This window comes from Salmo salar, chromosome 09, assembly GCF_965601325.2.
Source record: "Salmo salar chromosome 09, fSalSal1, whole genome shotgun sequence".
Lineage (NCBI taxonomy): Eukaryota > Metazoa > Chordata > Actinopteri > Salmoniformes > Salmonidae > Salmo > Salmo salar.
Genome location: NC_138299.1, coordinates 102447501 through 102465648, shown reverse-complemented (window position 1 = coordinate 102465648; position 18148 = coordinate 102447501). Strand labels below are relative to the sequence as shown.

General features: G+C 43.7%; 1 protein-coding gene across 1 annotated transcript in view; it reads right to left on the bottom strand.

The window, feature by feature from the left end:
- Positions 1-252: 252 nt before the first annotated feature.
- Positions 253-18148, bottom strand: part of tspan17 (tetraspanin 17) — a 60615-nt gene continuing 42719 nt past the window's right edge. Inside the window, exons 7-8 of the mRNA XM_045724256.2 lie at positions 7519-7635; positions 253-4654 (exon numbers count right to left, since the gene is read on the bottom strand). Coding sequence (XP_045580212.1) covers positions 4589-4654; positions 7519-7635 — 183 coding nt within the window. The 3' untranslated portion in view covers positions 253-4588. The remainder of the gene's footprint in view (positions 4655-7518; positions 7636-18148) is intronic.

The window sequence follows — 18148 nt, the reverse complement described above, 5'->3', positions numbered from 1 at the left end:
TAACATCAGCCTCCTGATTCAGGAACAGTTCCACCTGATCAGATTAAATGACCGGGGAAGGGAGGACATGGTCCTAGATCAGCACTCCTACTCAAGAGACATGACGCACGCATACAGTACAACATCAGATGAGCAGAGGTAATTCTTTACTAGTGGCACAGCTATGACATTTCAAATGAAACCAACAGTCTGGTCAAGACTTTAGACAGACATTTTATGTTGACGCATCCAAACTAGCAATTGGAGGCCTGATGATTTTCATAAATCCTTTTTATTTAGTCTGAAAAATAAGTATATTTCTAACACAATGTACAGTGTGTAACAGACCATGTCCCCCAATCAAAAAAGGCATCTAACTCGTTATCAGCATTTCTTTGCAATACTATCCTTTAAGACGTTAACGTAATGACAATCAAAACATTTAAAATAAAATGAATCACTTTTAGAGGTATGTAAGGGCTAATATCATTTTTTATTTATGTTATTTTTTTTTTACATTCCAGCTGTATTAATAACAAAATGGAATTCAAGAAATTGAGAGAAATAACATTTTTCAAAATTTCTCTCTCTCAAAAAAAAACAAAACACAAATGCTACAATAAGAATGTTACATTTTCTAAAATAATAATAAAGAAGACAAATATAATTTGGAATCATCTTAAAAGGGGAATGGCTATGACAGGCATGGTACTGTCACTGCGGTGGTAGATATTACACAAGACCATTTCAAGACCAGGAACAAACCATGTCAAAACATTTTGACCAATGAACCTTAAATCACTATTCTGTCATGTAGCTCGTCCTCAGAAAGTAGAAATAACCCTAGAAAAACACCTGCATGTTGTAACTTATGGACCTTACTGTCGTCTTTCTGTCATGACGCTCTTATAGGTTTTAACAAACAGTTGAGATTCCTTACACCTCTCAGCGTCTTTCTGACAGGCGACGGTACAAATCCAAACCACTAGCTTTTTTTAAAAGAACACCTCTCTAAAGAAAATGAGGTAGACTCTGGAAATGTACAAGCAATGTGGGGAACATAAAGAAAATATCTTAAAGGCTTTGAGATAAAAATACAAATAAAACTTCTTCTTTTTTTTTTTAAACCCCCACCAAACAGGTTAGTTAATGACAACAGTAAGTAACCACAGACATACTTTTCATTTGATAAAAACAGAGAAATACTTCAGTCATGTTCTGTGAAACACCAGACACCAGTATGTATTAGAAATCATTGATAAATGCACATGTATGATGTGAACCTACAACACGGAGACAATGTTGTGTCTCTATAATAGATCAGTATTATCAATGAGAAGAAGATTGTAGCTGACAGCAGGAACTTGGGTAGACCTACAGTACAGATGTGCTTTGAAATCTAGCAAATCGTTTATGAAGCGATGTGTCAATGTTAAAAAATATATATATATATTTTGCAGATTCCTTTTTTTCTGAGATGACAATGCACATACACAGGAAGTACACAGGAAGTAAAACAGGAAGTAAACCAAATACCTGAAAATGGAATGTAACTATTTGATTTCATGTACAAAATATGAAATAATGCTAAAACTAGATCTTAGTTAAAAAAAAAATCACATTTCTTATTTTCACATCAGATGTGTTTTCATTGCACTGCTAAAAGGTAGTGATGACATGGTAGGGTGAAATGCATTGGAACAGGTCTTAGTAACAAACAGTAACAGACAGGGTGAATCTCAATCTTCCCCTTGGAACTCCTCCTTCAATGTGTTTTGACTGGAGAAGGAGGCAAGGAGAGAGTATGGAAGGAAATACAATTGAGATTCATCCATACGTATACATTCATGATATGCAGGAGGCTCTTTCCCCCCTCTGGAATGATGTCATCTATCTTAGGGAGAGAAATGTGTCCGAAATAGCACCCTAATCCCTATATAGTCCACTATTTTTGACTATATATATATATATATATACACACACACACATCTTTTTTTTTTTTTTACAATTTTAATAAAAAACAAATCACAGTAAGGTATTTATTTGATACCCAGAACTTATTTGACAAGAGATAAAAACAGCAGAACTGGACCTTTAAAACAAATATCCTGTTCTAACGTCAGAATAATCTTTCTTTTTTTTTTGCATAAAAACCTGGCCTGACACACTAACTGGTATCTCTCATATTCAGGCAAACCATCGTTCAAGGCTACTTGACGAACGACAGTAAAGCGGTCGTTACAAACACCCAGAGCCCATACTGCTGAACTACAGCATTAAAGAGTGGGACATTGAGTTCTCTGACAAGCAGGGAAGTAAATGATAATACAGCTAGAATCAAGCCTGTTATTACAACAGCAGCCCAACCAGGAAGGATTTCCCCAAGAGGAGTTACACAGGAAGAGCGAGACAGTGGTAAGGTATATATCTAAGGGATGTTAACGATTGGAGAAATAACTGTGTACAAGAGCTGACATTTTTTGGGGGCGGTCAGACGAAAGCTGCAGGGAATGTCTTCATGCCAGACAAAAAATGTAAATCCCAAATCCCAATAAATACAATTAAATTCAATTAAATTCAAACCATATACTGCTACAAATCTGATAATGTGCTTAAAATGTACTGGTATGCTGAAAGTGTAAACTCTGTATTGACAAGGTAATACGCAAGTAGAAAAACACTAATATGGCACGACCACCACTTTATCTGTTATAATAAAGATCAGAATAATAATATGGCATTCATTTTCATTTCACCATGTAAGCTTTAGACCTGGTTACAAATAACATACTAATAGAGTTGAAACATTTTTGTTAACTTTTCCACAAATTCCCAGATTTCCAGAAATCCTGGTTGTGAAAGAGTTCCCAGAAATCAGGAAGGAATAAACAGGAAATACAGAATCATACAACCAGGATTTCTGGGAAACATGGGAAATGTACCGGAAAGTCTACTTACTAATATCAATCCTCTAAGAAGTTACAATGATAAAGCAGCATTCATGTTATATTGAGAAAATGTGTTACTATTTATATATGAAGATATTAAACAAGTATTTGTTAGTCAATACAAACAAGTTAAAAACCAGTCCAACTAAAACAGACAGACAAACACTAGGAGAAAAAACGAAGAAAGGAGAAAAGTAAAAATCCATAAAACAGGTCAGACAGATCAGAATAACAACTAGGGTGTCATGTAATTCAAGCTTCCAAAGGTAGTGGAGACCAGAAGAGACAGGATAAACGTATCAGACCGACGTCAGTACAACGTAGACTCGACGTCAACACAACGTAGACTCGACGTCAGCACAACGTAGACTCGACGTCAGTACAACGTAGACTCGACGTCAGTACAACGTAGACTCGACGTCAGTACAACGTAGACTCGACGTCAGTACAACGTAGATTTAACGTTAGTATAAGGTTAAAGGTTAGATCAAGTAAAAGGCCCCGAGCCTACTATCCCCTGTGCTTCAGGGATGCTGGGAGAGAAAAATCCTCTCTCCATATGTCTGTCTGTTTGATTAAACTCAAAACATCGACGGACAGAAGAAAATAATTATATATTTAATGTTAAAACATGCTGTTCAAAAACAGCTGGTTAAAGACATGCATCCGTAGCAAGGCCTTGCTAACTCCAGACTTGCCCTCTTGTGAATTTTCTGAATTTTACCCTAACATGAAGAGAGCTTAATGTCTTTCAGTGGTCATAGTATAACGGAATAAATGCCATCCTGTCAGCCAGCCAGTAGGTCAGTCAGCAGCCCACTCTATATTGTACAGAAAACAAAAAGGCTGTACAAGTGGGATAGTAGGTATCTAACAAGCAGCCCTGGAAGGCCTTTCTGAAGGGCTGTTTTGAAATCTTAGTGGTAGTAGGGTGGAGGTGACACCAGGTGAAATAGACTATATGTGACCGAATAAAAAGAAGAGTTGTATCTCTCCTTTCATCCTCTTCTCAGCTTTCACCCAGGTCCTCTATCTGTTTATTAGTCTTTCTATTCGTCTCCCCAGCCAATGGGTGCATCTTCCTGGAGCAGGTAAACACACCCAGTGGAATTAAAGTGTAAATAACAAAGAGTCCAGTTTCTCAAGTCAGATCAGTTGAGCTAGACATCCACAGGAGTCCCCTGTGTGTCCATGTGTATGTGTACTTCTGTGTGTGTGTAAGTCCCCAGGCCAGCGTGATAATAAACAGTATGTGAGTGTGTGTGAGTTTGGGACAGTAACTTATGTTTTGTGTTGTAGCTACCGAGCCCAGCAGGACCAGAAGTAAACAGCTCTTTGTGTTTTCACCTCTCAGCCTGGCAGGTCCAGAAGTAAACAGCTCTTTGTGTTTTCACCTCTCAGCCTGGCAGGTCCAGAGGTAAACAGCTCTTTGTGTTTTCACCTCTCAGCCTGGCAGGTCCAGAAGTATACAGCTCTTTGTGTTTTCACCTCTCAGCCTGGCAGGTCCAGAGGTAAACAGCTCTTTGTGTTTTCACCTCTCAGCTTGGCAGGTCCAGAGGTATACAGCTCTTTGTGTTTTCACCTCTCAGCGGTTCAGTGGGAGGTGAGCTGGATGTTGGGGGTCAAAGGACAGAGTACTCCCTCCCCCCAGGGTCCTGGCATCACCAGTTGGCCTTCACGGCCTTGACGTCACTCACCAGGTTCTGAGCCAGGCAGATCCCAAATATCTAAACAGGAAATGACATCACAGGTTAGCTAACTAAACATTTCCTCTCTGCAAGACTCTGACATAAAGCTAACTGACATCTAATTTAGAATGACACACAAGGAAAAGGATGTAATCATGATTCTCGCCAGCAGATGGCAGTCTCAAACTAAATACACACTCCAAGCAGGGTTTCCATTAGGAAAATGTGGTGCAGGACAACATGACCGAGAAGAATTTAATTTAACGGCCATTTGAGAAATTTACCGGACCCATATGCATTGGGTGCATAACCCATTAGGGCGTCCAACCACAGTGCCAGAAAAATCACATTTAGATTATGGTAATGGCTCTTAAGAGAATATGCAAATGATGTAATGAAGCAGCCCAATAAAACGTCATTTTCAAACATTTGCCAAAATGATATTCGAGGGAAAACAGCATTCTAAACAGCACACCTGATAGAGGTTCCATATGTGACAGAGATAGAAATCTCTGAGGCAACAACTAGGACGGGTTGTTAACAGGCAACAACCCGTCCTGGTTGTTACCAACATGCAACAACCCGTCCTGGTTGTTACCAACAGGCAACAACCAGGACGGGTTGTTACCAACAGGCAACAACCAGGACGGGTTGTTACAACAACCAGGACGGGTTGTTACAACAACCAGGACGGGTTGTTATTACCAGGCAGCAACCAGGACGGGTTGTTATTACCAGGCAGCAACCAGGACGGGTTGTTATTACCAGGCAGCAACCAGGACGGGTTGTTACCACCAGGCAGCAACCAGGACGGGTTGTTACCAACAGGCAACAACCAGGACGGGTTGTTACCAACAGGCAACAACCAGGACGGGTTGTTACCAACAGGCAACAACCAGGACGGGTTGTTACCAACAGGCAACAACCAGGACGGGTTGTTACCAACAGGCAACAACCAGGACGGGTTGTTACCAACAGGCAACAACCAGGACGGGTTGTTACCAACAGGCAACAACCAGGACGGGTTGTTACCACCAGGCAACAACCAGGACGGGTTGTTACTACCAGGCAACAACCAGGACGGGTTGTTACTACCAGGCAACAACCAGGACGGGTTGTTACTACCAGGCAACAACTAGGACGGGTTGTTACCACCAGGCAACAACTAGGACGGGTTGTTACCACCAGGCAACAACTAGGACGGGTTGTTACCACCAGGCAACAACTAGGACGGGTTATTACCACCAGGCAACAACTAGGACGGATTGTTACCAGGCAACAACTAGGACGGGTTGTTACCAGGCAACAACTAGGACGGGTTGTTACCAGGCAACAACTAGGACGGGTTGTTATTAACAGGCAACAACTAGGACGGGTTGTTATTAACTGGCAACAACTAGGACGGGTTGTTAACAGGCAACAACTAGGACGGGTTGTTAATATGACCAGGATTGTGCTTTTGGCTTCTGGACGACGAAAGAAAGTTGGTATGAAAACCAATAGAACAGGAGAAAATGGCAGAGCGGTGGATCCAATAGGGAAGTAAATGGAAATACATTGGCCAAAATGATATCATTACGACTGTCTATGCAGAAAGAAACAAAATCATTCACAACACTTCCGGACCCCCAAAAAATCGAGGATCAACAGCTTGTTTTAAAAAAATAGCTGTGGATTGTTTCAAATCACAAGCTCATAGACGTCTCCTTATTGGTCAGCAAGAGTGTGCAACGCTGTCATCAAGGCAAATGGTGGCTACTTTGAAGAATCTCAAATATATGTTGATTTGTTTAACACTTTTTTTGGTCACACCATGATTCCATATGTGTTATTTCATTGTTTTGATGTCTTCATTATTATTTTACAATGTAGAAAATAGTACAAATAAATAAAAACCCTGGAATGAATAGGTGTGTCCAAACTTTTGACTGGTACTGTAAGTATTCTTTTGACTGAAAGTATTCAGACCCCTTCATTTTTTACACATTTTTCTGGCTTTACAGCCTTATTCTAAAAATGATTCAACAGTTTTTTTCCCCTCATCAATTTACACACAATACTCCATAATGGCATCACAATACTCCATAATGACATCACAATACTCCATAATGAGAAAGCGAAAAGAGGTTAGAAGTTTTTGCAAATTGATTAAAAATACCTTATTTACATAAGAATTTAGACCTTTCGCTATGAGACTCGAAATTGATCATCCTTGAGACGTTTCTACAACTTGATTGGAGTCCACCTGTGGGAAATTCAATTGATTGGACATGATTTGGAAAGGCACACACCTGTCTATATAAGGTCCCACAGTTGACAGTGCATGTCAGAGCACAAAAACCTGTTTTCGCTTTGTCATTACGGGGTATTGTGTGTAGATCGATGAGGACAATGTTCTATTTAATCCATTTTAGAATAAGGCTGTAACATAACAAAATGTGGAAAAAGTCAAGGGGTCTGAATACTTTCTGAATGCACTGTATTGGTCTATAGAGAGAATCAGCAAACTCACCCCGTAAAAGGACAAGTCAACAAATAATATACAAGAAAACTAACAAAAATACACACAGGCCAATTTAATTCCAATAAATGATTCATATTAACCTATAGACTAATAAGCAAGATGGTCAAATATATTTCCATCGACTGGTATTTCCATAAAATAATAAAAAGTATTATTTGGGGATTTCTTTTGTCAGGTCATTTTGGCCGGCAACAGTTTTATTTATCTGCTTTTCATATAATGTTTTGGGGCCAAAAGTCGGTAATTGGCGGCTAACAGAAACCCTGTCTTCCAGCCATGATGGTGACTTCAAATGCAGACATTATTTATCTGATTCACACAAAAGCTGACTCTTTAAATATACATTTGTTCAATAAATGTCTCTGGGCGTCCTCCTTACCTGTAAAAGTGCAATGCCCACAAAGATCCCAGCTACAATGATCAGGTTGTCCTGAAGCCACCTCTCAAACTGGCCCACACAACCCTTGGTGTAGATGTACTTCTGCTGGTCCAACTCCTGAGAGGAGAAATTGGATACATGTTTTAAATAAAGTGTTTCTCCAACCAACAGTTTGGAGAAAAACCTTTTTAACATCGAGTTAGCCAAACCAGACCACTGGCCATTAACTACGACTCATAGAACACGAAGGATAACAAATACCAGATAACTCCCAAATGGCACCCTCTTTCCTATGGGACCTAGTTGAAAGAAGTGCACTATAAAAGGGAATAGGGTGCCATTTGGTTACTGCTTTCTCATTTTCGTTCCCTTTTCATGTATTTTTGGTATGGGGCGGCAGGTAGCCTAGTGGTTAGAGCGTTGGGCCAGTAACCAAAAGGTTACTAGATCAAATCCCTGACAAGGTAAAAATCTGTCGTTCTAAGCTAGGAACTGTTCCTAGGCCGTCATTGTAAATAAGAATTTGTTCTTAACTGACTTGCCTAGTTAAATAAAGGTTAAATAAAAATAAATAAATATGTCCATTTTGTTTAAATGTATGTTACTGTTGTCTTAGGTCTATAAAGCCCAGTGTAAAAAAAAAAAGGGGACGTTACAACTCTGTTAATACACTTGTTTACATGGATATGCTTCTTAATAAAACCTATTTGAAACAAGCCATTACACTTTGTTTTTATCATGACATTTCATTATTATTACTCAGGTTATAACAAATTAAGAAATGCCAGGTTGGAGAGGAACTATCGCATTTTCGTATTGACATAATATTAGAGCATGACAGAGTAAAGATGTACGCCTAATTTGTCCTTGTCCTTTGGCTTTTACGCCGTAATGAGAGAAGTAACGTAGCCTAAAGATACTGAAAACAGGCCTTTTAACCAGATTAAATCATGACATGAGCATATGATTCTTATTAGAGAGAGAGTCCAGACAGGCTACTTTAGGAAACTATGTGAATGGACAAATAGGCCTATAAAGAGAATCAGCAAACTCACACCACCGCAAAAGTTCCAGTCAATAAAGCCACCAGTGTATGTCAGACACAAGAGCAAATATTTCTCATTTCTTTAAAACATAAAAAAAAACCTAGGCCTACCTTTCCGAAAGTAGGCTATAAGATAATGAATTGACAAGGAAAGTATGAAGAGGAGAGAGACAGCTATGCCATAGTATGAAATTGACATTGTGTACCCTGTGCATGAAACTGTGTGTGTGTACCCTGTGGATGAAGCTGTGTGTGTGTACCCAGTGGATGAAGCTGTGTGTGTGTGTGTAAACTGTGGATGAAGCTGTGTGTGTGTACACTGTGGATGAAGCTGTGTGTGTGTGTGTGTGTACACTATGGATGAAGCTGTGTGTGTGTGTGTGTGTGTGTGTGTGTGTGTGTGTGTGTGTGTGTGTGTGTACACTATGGATGAAGCTGTGTGTGCGTGTGTACACTGTGGATGAAGCTGTGTGTGTGTGTGTGTGTGTGTGTGTGTGTGTGTGTGTGTGTGTGTGTGTGTACACTGTGGATGAAGCTGTGTGTGTGTGTGTGTGTGTGTGTGTGTGTGTGTGTGTGTGTGTGTGTGTGTGTGTGTGTGTGTGTACCCTGTGGATGAGGCTGCGTGTGTGTGTGTGTGTGTGTACACTGTGGATGAAGCTGTGTGTGTGTGTGTGTACACTGTGGATGAAGCTGTGTGTGTGTGTGTGTACACTGTGGATGAAGCTGTGTGTGTGTGTATACACTGTGGAGGAAGCTGTGTGTGTGTGTATACACTGTGGATGAAGCTGTGTGTGTGTGTCTGTGTATACACTGTTGATGACGCTGTGTGTGTGTGTATACACTGTGGATGAAGCTGTGTGTGTGTGTGTGTGTGTGTATACACTGTGGATGAAGCTGTGTGTGTGTGTGTGTACACTGTGGATGAAGCTGTGTGTGTGTGTGTACACTGTGGATGAAGCCGTGTGTGTGTGTGTATACACTGTGGATGAAGCGGTGTGTGTGTGTGTGTGTGTACACTGTGGATGAAGCTGTGTGTGTGTGTGTGTGTACACTGTGGATGAAGCTGTGTGTGTGTGTACACTATGGATGAAGCTGTGTGTGTGTGTACACTATGGATGAAGCTGTGTGTGTGTGTGTGTGTGTGTGTGTGTGTGTGTGTGTGTACTGTGGATGAAGCTGTGTGTGTGTACACTGTGGATGAAGCTGTGTGTGTGTGTGTGTATACACTGTGGATGAAGCTGTGTGTGTGTGTGTGTGTACACTGTGGATGAAGCTGTTTGTGTGTGTGTGTGTGTGTGTGAACACTGTGGATGAAGCTGTGTGTGTGTGTGTGTGTGTACACTGTGGATGAAGCTGTGTGTGTGTGTGTGTGTGTGTACACTGTGGATGAAGCTGTGTGTGTGTGTGTGTGTGTACACTGTGGATGAAGCTGTGTGTGTGTGTGTGTGTGTGTACACTGTGGAAGAAGCTGTGTGTGTGTGTGTGTGTGTACACTGTGGAAGAAGCTGTGTGTGTGTGTGTGTGTGTGTACACTGTGGATGAAGGTGTGTGTGTGTGTGTACCCTGTGGATGAAGCTGTGTGTGTGTGCGTGCGTGCGTGCGCGCGTGTGTGTGTACACTGTGGATGAAGCTGTGTGTACACTGTGGATGAAGCTGTGTGTGTGTGTGTACACTGTGGAAGAAGCTGTGTGTGTGTGTGTGTGTGTGTACACTGTGGATGAAGCTGTGTGTGTGTGTGTGTGTGTGTACACTGTGGATGAAGCTGTGTGTGTGTGTGTGTGTGCGTGTGTGTGCGTGTGCACACTGTGGATGAAGCTGTGTGTGTGTGTGTGTGTGTGTGTGTGTACACTGTGGATGAAGCTGTGTGTGTGTGTGTGTACACTGTGGATGAAGCTGTGTGTGTGTGTGTGTGTGTGTGTGTGTGTGTGTGTGTACCCTGTGGATGAAGCTGTGTGTGTGTGTGTGTGTGTACCCTGTGGATGAAGCTGTGTGTGTGTGTGTGTGTGTGTGTGTGTAGCTGTGTGTGTGTGTGTGTGTGTGTACACTGTGGATGAAGCTGTGTGTGTGTGTGTGTGTGTGTGTGTACACTGTGGATGAAGCTGTGTGTGTGTATACACTGTGGAGGAAGCTGTGTGTGTGTGTATACACTGTGGATGAAGCTGTGTGTGTGTGTCTGTGTATACACTGTTGATGACGCTGTGTGTGTGTGTATACACTGTGGATGAAGCTGTGTGTGTGTGTGTGTGTGTGTATACACTGTGGATGAAGCTGTGTGTGTGTGTGTGTACACTGTGGATGAAGCTGTGTGTGTGTGTGTACACTGTGGATGAAGCCGTGTGTGTGTGTGTATACACTGTGGATGAAGCGGTGTGTGTGTGTGTGTGTGTACACTGTGGATGAAGCTGTGTGTGTGTGTGTGTGTACACTGTGGATGAAGCTGTGTGTGTGTGTACACTATGGATGAAGCTGTGTGTGTGTGTACACTATGGATGAAGCTGTGTGTGTGTGTGTGTGTGTGTGTGTGTGTGTGTGTGTGTGTGTGTGTGTGTGTGTACACTGTGGATGAAGCTGTGTGTGTGTACACTGTGGATGAAGCTGTGTGTGTGTGTGTGTATACACTGTGGATGAAGCTGTGTGTGTGTGTGTGTGTACACTGTGGATGAAGCTGTTTGTGTGTGTGTGTGTGTGTGAACACTGTGGATGAAGCTGTGTGTGTGTGTGTGTGTGTACACTGTGGATGAAGCTGTGTGTGTGTGTGTGTGTGTGTACACTGTGGATGAAGCTGTGTGTGTGTGTGTGTGTGTACACTGTGGATGAAGCTGTGTGTGTGTGTGTGTGTGTGTACACTGTGGAAGAAGCTGTGTGTGTGTGTGTGTGTGTACACTGTGGAAGAAGCTGTGTGTGTGTGTGTGTGTGTGTACACTGTGGATGAAGGTGTGTGTGTGTGTGTACCCTGTGGATGAAGCTGTGTGTGTGTGCGTGCGTGCGTGCGCGCGTGTGTGTGTACACTGTGGATGAAGCTGTGTGTACACTGTGGATGAAGCTGTGTGTGTGTGTGTACACTGTGGAAGAAGCTGTGTGTGTGTGTGTGTGTGTGTGTGTACACTGTGGATGAAGCTGTGTGTGTGTGTGTGTGTGTGTACACTGTGGATGAAGCTGTGTGTGTGTGTGTGTGTGCGTGTGTGTGCGTGTGCACACTGTGGATGAAGCTGTGTGTGTGTGTGTGTGTGTGTGTGTGTACACTGTGGATGAAGCTGTGTGTGTGTGTGTGTACACTGTGGATGAAGCTGTGTGTGTGTGTGTGTGTGTGTGTGTGTGTGTGTGTACCCTGTGGATGAAGCTGTGTGTGTGTGTGTGTGTGTACCCTGTGGATGAAGCTGTGTGTGTGTGTGTGTGTGTGTGTGTGTAGCTGTGTGTGTGTGTGTGTGTGTGTACACTGTGGATGAAGCTGTGTGTGTGTGTGTGTGTGTGTGTACACTGTGGATGAAGCTGTGTGTGTGTGTGTACACTGTGGATGAAGCTGTGTGTGTGTGTGTGTGTGTGTGTGTGTGTGTGTGTGTGTGTGTGTGTGTGTGTGTACACTGTGGATGAAGCAGTGTGTGTGTGTGTGTGTGTGTACACTGTGGAAGAAGCTGTGTGTGTGTGTGTGTGTACACTGTGGATGAAGGTGTGTGTGTGTGTGTGTGTGTGTACCCTGTGGATGAAGCTGTGTGTGTGTGCGTGCGTGCGTGCGCGCGTGTGTGTACACTGTGGATGAAGCTGTGTGTACACTGTGGATGAAGCTGTGTGTGTGTGTGTACACTGTGGAAGAAGCTGTGTGTGTGTGTGTGTGTGTACACTGTGGATGAAGCTGTGTGTGTGTGTGTGTGTGTGTGTGTACACTGTGGATGAAGCTGTGTGTGTGTGTGTGTGTGTGTGTGTGTGTGTGTACACTGTGAATGAAGCTGTGTGTGTGTGTGTGCGTGTGTGTGCGTGTGCACACTGTGGATGAAGCTGTGTGTGTGTGTGTGTGTGTGTGTGTGTGTGTGTACACTGTGGATGAAGCTGTGTGTGTGTGTGTGTACACTGTGGATGAAGCTGTGTGTGTGTGTGTGTGTACCCTGTGGATGAAGCTGTGTGTGTGTGTGTGTGTGTACCCTGTGGATGAAGCTGTGTGTGTGTGTGTGTGTGTGTGTAGCTGTGTGTGTGTGTGTACACTGTGGATGAAGCTGTGTGTGTGTGTGTGTGTGTGTGTACACTGTGGATGAAGCTGTGTGTGTGTGTACACTGTGGATGAAGCTGTGTGTGTGTGTGTGTGTGTGTGTGTGTGTGTGTGTGTGTGTGTACACTGTGGATGAAGCTGTGTGTGTGTGTGTGTGTGTGTGTGTGTGTGTGTGTGTGTGTACCCTGTGGATGAGGCTGCGTGTGTGTGTGTGTACACTGTGGATGAAGCTGTGTGTGTGTGTGTGTACACTGTGGATGAAGCTGTGTGTGTGTGTGTGTGTGTACACTGTGGATGAAGCTGTGTGTGTGTACACTGTGGATGAAGCTGTGTGTGTGTGTGTGTGTGTGTGTGTGTGTACACTGTGGATGAAGCTGTGTGTGTGTGTGTATACACTGTGGAGGAAGCTGTGTGTGTGTGTATACACTGTGGATGAAGCTGTGTGTGTGTGTCTGTGTATACACTGTTGATGAAGCTGTGTGTGTGTGTATACACTGTGGATGAAGCTGTGTGTGTGTGTGTGTACACTGTGGATGAAGCTGTGTGTGTGTGTGTGTACACTGTGGATGAAGCCGTGTGTGTGTGTACACTGTGGATGAAGCTGTGTGTGTGTGTGTGTGTGTGTGTGTGTGTGTGTATAAACTGTGGATGAAGCTGTGTGTGTGTGTATACACTGTGGATGAAGCTCTGTGTGTGTGTGTGTGTGTGTGTGTGTGTGTGTGTACAATGTGGATGAAGCTGTGTGTGTGTGTGTGTACACTATGGATGAAGCTGTGTGTGTGTGTGTGTGTGTGTGTGTGTGTGTGTGTGTGTGTGTGTGTGTGTGTGTGTGTGTACACTGTGGATGAAGCTGTGTGTGTGTACAATGTGGATGAAGCTGTGTGTGTGTGTGTGTGTGTGTATACACTGTGGATGAAGCTGTGTGTGTGTACACTGTGGATGAAGCTGTTTGTGTGTGTGTGTGTGTGAACACTGTGGATGAAGCTGTGTGTGTGTGTGTGTGTGTGTGTACACTGTGGATGAAGCTGTGTGTGTGTGTACACTGTGGATGAAGCTGTGTGTGTGTGTGTGTGTGTGTGTGTGTGTGTGTGTGTGTACCCTGTGGATGAAGCTGTGTGTGTGTGTGTGTGTGTGTGTGTGTGTGTAGCTGTGTGTGTGTGTGTGTGTGTGTACACTGTGGATGAAGCTGTGTGTGTGTGTGTGTGTGTGTGTACACTGTGGATGAAGCTGTGTGTGTGTGTACACTGTGGATGAAGCTGTGTGTGTGTGTGTGTGTGTGTGTGTGTGTGTGTGTGTGTGTGTGTGTGTGTGTGTGTGTGTGTGTGTGTGTGTGTGTGTGTGTGTGTGTGTACACTGTGGATGAAGCAGTGTGTGTGTGTGTGTGTGTGTACACTGTGGAAGAAGCTGTGTGTGTGTGTGTGTGTACACTGTGGATGAAGGTGTGTGTGTGTGTGTGTGTGTACCCTGTGGATGAAGCTGTGTGTGTGTGCGTGCGTGCGTGCGCGCGTGTGTGTACACTGTGGATGAAGCTGTGTGTACACTGTGGATGAAGCTGTGTGTGTGTGTGTACACTGTGGAAGAAGCTGTGTGTGTGTGTGTGTGTGTACACTGTGGATGAAGCTGTGTGTGTGTGTGTGTGTGTGTGTGTGTGTACACTGTGGATGAAGCTGTGTGTGTGTGTGTGTGTGTGTGTGTGTGTACACTGTGAATGAAGCTGTGTGTGTGTGTGTGCGTGTGTGTGCGTGTGCACACTGTGGATGAAGCTGTGTGTGTGTGTGTGTGTGTGTGTGTGTGTGTGTGTACACTGTGGATGAAGCTGTGTGTGTGTGTGTGTACACTGTGGATGAAGCTGTGTGTGTGTGTGTGTGTACCCTGTGGATGAAGCTGTGTGTGTGTGTGTGTGTGTGTGTGTGTACCCTGTGGATGAAGCTGTGTGTGTGTGTGTGTGTGTGTGTAGCTGTGTGTGTGTGTGTACACTGTGGATGAAGCTGTGTGTGTGTGTGTGTACACTGTGGATGAAGCCGTGTGTGTGTGTACACTGTGGATGAAGCTGTGTGTGTGTGTGTGTGTGTGTGTGTGTGTGTGTGTGTGTGTGTGTGTGTGTATAAACTGTGGATGAAGCTGTGTGTGTGTGTATACACTGTGGATGAAGCTCTGTGTGTGTGTGTGTGTGTGTGTGTGTGTACACTGTGGATGAAGCTGTGTGTGTGTGTGTGTACACTATGGATGAAGCTGTGTGTGTGTGTGTGTGTGTGTGTGTGTGTGTGTGTGTGTGTGTACACTGTGGATGAAGCTGTGTGTGTGTACAATGTGGATGAAGCTGTGTGTGTGTGTGTGTGTGTGTATACACTGTGGATGAAGTTGTGTGTGTGTACACTGTGGATGAAGCTGTTTGTGTGTGTGTGTGTGTGAACACTGTGGATGAAGCTGTGTGTGTGTGTGTGTGTGTGTACACTGTGGATGAAGCTGTGTGTGTGTGTACACTGTGGATGAAGCTGTGTGTGTGTGTGTGTGTGTGTGTGTGTACCCTGTGGATGAAGCTGTGTGTGTGTGTGTGTGTGTGTGTGTGTAGCTGTGTGTGTGTGTGTGTGTGTGTACACTGTGGATGAAGCTGTGTGTGTGTGTGTGTGTGTGTGTACACTGTGGATGAAGCTGTGTGTGTGTGTACACTGTGGATGAAGCTGTGTGTGTGTGTGTGTGTGTGTGTGTGTGTGTGTGTGTGTGTGTGTGTGTGTACACTGTGGATGAAGCAGTGTGTGTGTGTGTGTGTGTGTACACTGTGGAAGAAGCTGTGTGTGTGTGTGTGTGTACACTGTGGATGAAGGTGTGTGTGTGTGTGTGTGTGTACCCTGTGGATGAAGCTGTGTGTGTGTGCGTGCGTGCGTGCGCGCGTGTGTGTACACTGTGGATGAAGCTGTGTGTACACTGTGGATGAAGCTGTGTGTGTGTGTGTACACTGTGGAAGAAGCTGTGTGTGTGTGTGTGTGTGTACACTGTGGATGAAGCTGTGTGTGTGTGTGTGTGTGTGTGTGTGTACACTGTGGATGAAGCTGTGTGTGTGTGTGTGTGTGTGTGTGTGTACACTGTGAATGAAGCTGTGTGTGTGTGTGTGCGTGTGTGTGCGTGTGCACACTGTGGATGAAGCTGTGTGTGTGTGTGTGTGTGTGTGTGTGTGTGTGTGTGTACACTGTGGATGAAGCTGTGTGTGTGTGTGTGTACACTGTGGATGAAGCTGTGTGTGTGTGTGTGTGTACCCTGTGGATGAAGCTGTGTGTGTGTGTGTGTGTGTACCCTGTGGATGAAGCTGTGTGTGTGTGTGTGTGTAGCTGTGTGTGTGTGTGTACACTGTGGATGAAGCTGTGTGTGTGTGTGTGTGTGTGTGTACACTGTGGATGAAGCTGTGTGTGTGTGTACACTGTGGATGAAGCTGTGTGTGTGTGTGTGTGTGTGACACTGTGGATGAAGCTGTGTGTGTGTGTGTGTGTGTACCCTGTGGATGAAGCTGTGTGTGTGTGTGTGTGTGTGTGTGTGTGTGTGTACACTGTGGATGAAGCTGTGTGTGTGTGTGTGTACACTGTGGAAGAAGCTGTGTGTGTGTGTGTGTGTGTGTGTACCCTGTGGATGAAGCTGTGTGTGTGTGTGTGTGTGTGTGTGTGTGTGTGTGTGTGTGTGTGTGACACTGTGGATGAAATACCAGATGACTCCCAAATGGCACCCTCTTTCCTATGGGACCTAGTTGAAAGAAGTGCACTATAAAAGGGAATAGGGTGCCATTTGGTTACTGCTTTCTCATTTTCGTTCCCTTTTCATGTATTTTTGGTATGGGGCGGCAGGTAGCCTAGTGGTTAGAGCGTTGGGCCAGTAACCAAAAGGTTACTAGATCAAATCCCTGACAAGGTAAAAATCTGTCGTTCTAAGCTAGGAACTGTTCCTAGGCCGTCATTGTAAATAAGAATTTGTTCTTAACTGACTTGCCTAGTTAAATAAAGGTTAAATAAAAATAAATAAATATGTCCATTTTGTTTAAATGTATGTTACTGTTGTCTTAGGTCTATAAAGCCCAGTGTAAAAAAAAAAAGGGGACGTTACAACTCTGTTAATACACTTGTTTACATGGATATGCTTCTTAATAAAACCTATTTGAAACAAGCCATTACACTTTGTTTTTATCATGACATTTCATTATTATTACTCAGGTTATAACAAATTAAGAAATGCCAGGTTGGAGAGGAACTATCGCATTTTCGTATTGACATAATATTAGAGCATGACAGAGTAAAGATGTACGCCTAATTTGTCCTTGTCCTTTGGCTTTTACGCCGTAATGAGAGAAGTAACGTAGCCTAAAGATACTGAAAACAGGCCTTTTAACCAGATTAAATCATGACATGAGCATATGATTCTTATTAGAGAGAGAGTCCAGACAGGCTACTTTAGGAAACTATGTGAATGGACAAATAGGCCTATAAAGAGAATCAGCAAACTCACACCACCGCAAAAGTTCCAGTCAATAAAGCCACCAGTGTATGTCAGACACAAGAGCAAATATTTCTCATTTCTTTAAAACATAAAAAAAAACCTAGGCCTACCTTTCCGAAAGTAGGCTATAAGATAATGAATTGACAAGGAAAGTATGAAGAGGAGAGAGACAGCTATGCCATAGTATGAAATTGACATTGTGTACCCTGTGCATGAAACTGTGTGTGTGTACCCTGTGGATGAAGCTGTGTGTGTGTACCCAGTGGATGAAGCTGTGTGTGTGTGTGTAAACTGTGGATGAAGCTGTGTGTGTGTGTGTGTGTGACGTACACTATGGATGAAGCTGTGTGTGTGTGAGTGTGTGTGTGTGTACACTATGGATGAAGCTTGTGTGTGTGTGTGTGTACACTGTGGATGAAGCTGTGTGTGTGTGTGTGTGTGTGTGTACACTGTGGATGAAGCTGTGTGTGTGTGTGTGTGTGTGTGTGTGTGTGTGTGTACACTGTGGATGAAGCTGTGTGTGTGTGTGTGTGTGTGTGTGTGTGTGTGTGTGTGTGTGTACCCTGTGGATGAGGCTGCGTGTGTGTGTGTGTGTACACTGTGGATGAAGCTGTGTGTGTGTGTGTGTACACTGTGGATGAAGCTGTGTGTGTGTGTGTGTGTACACTGTGGATGAAGCTGTGTGTGTGTACACTGTGGATGAAGCTGTGTGTGTGTGTGTGTGTGTGTGTGTGTGTACACTGTGGATGAAGCTGTGTGTGTGTGTATACACTGTGGAGGAAGCTGTGTGTGTGTGTATACACTGTGGATGAAGCTGTGTGTGTGTGTCTGTGTATACACTGTTGATGACGCTGTGTGTGTGTGTATACACTGTGGATGAAGCTGTGTGTGTGTGTGTGTGTGTG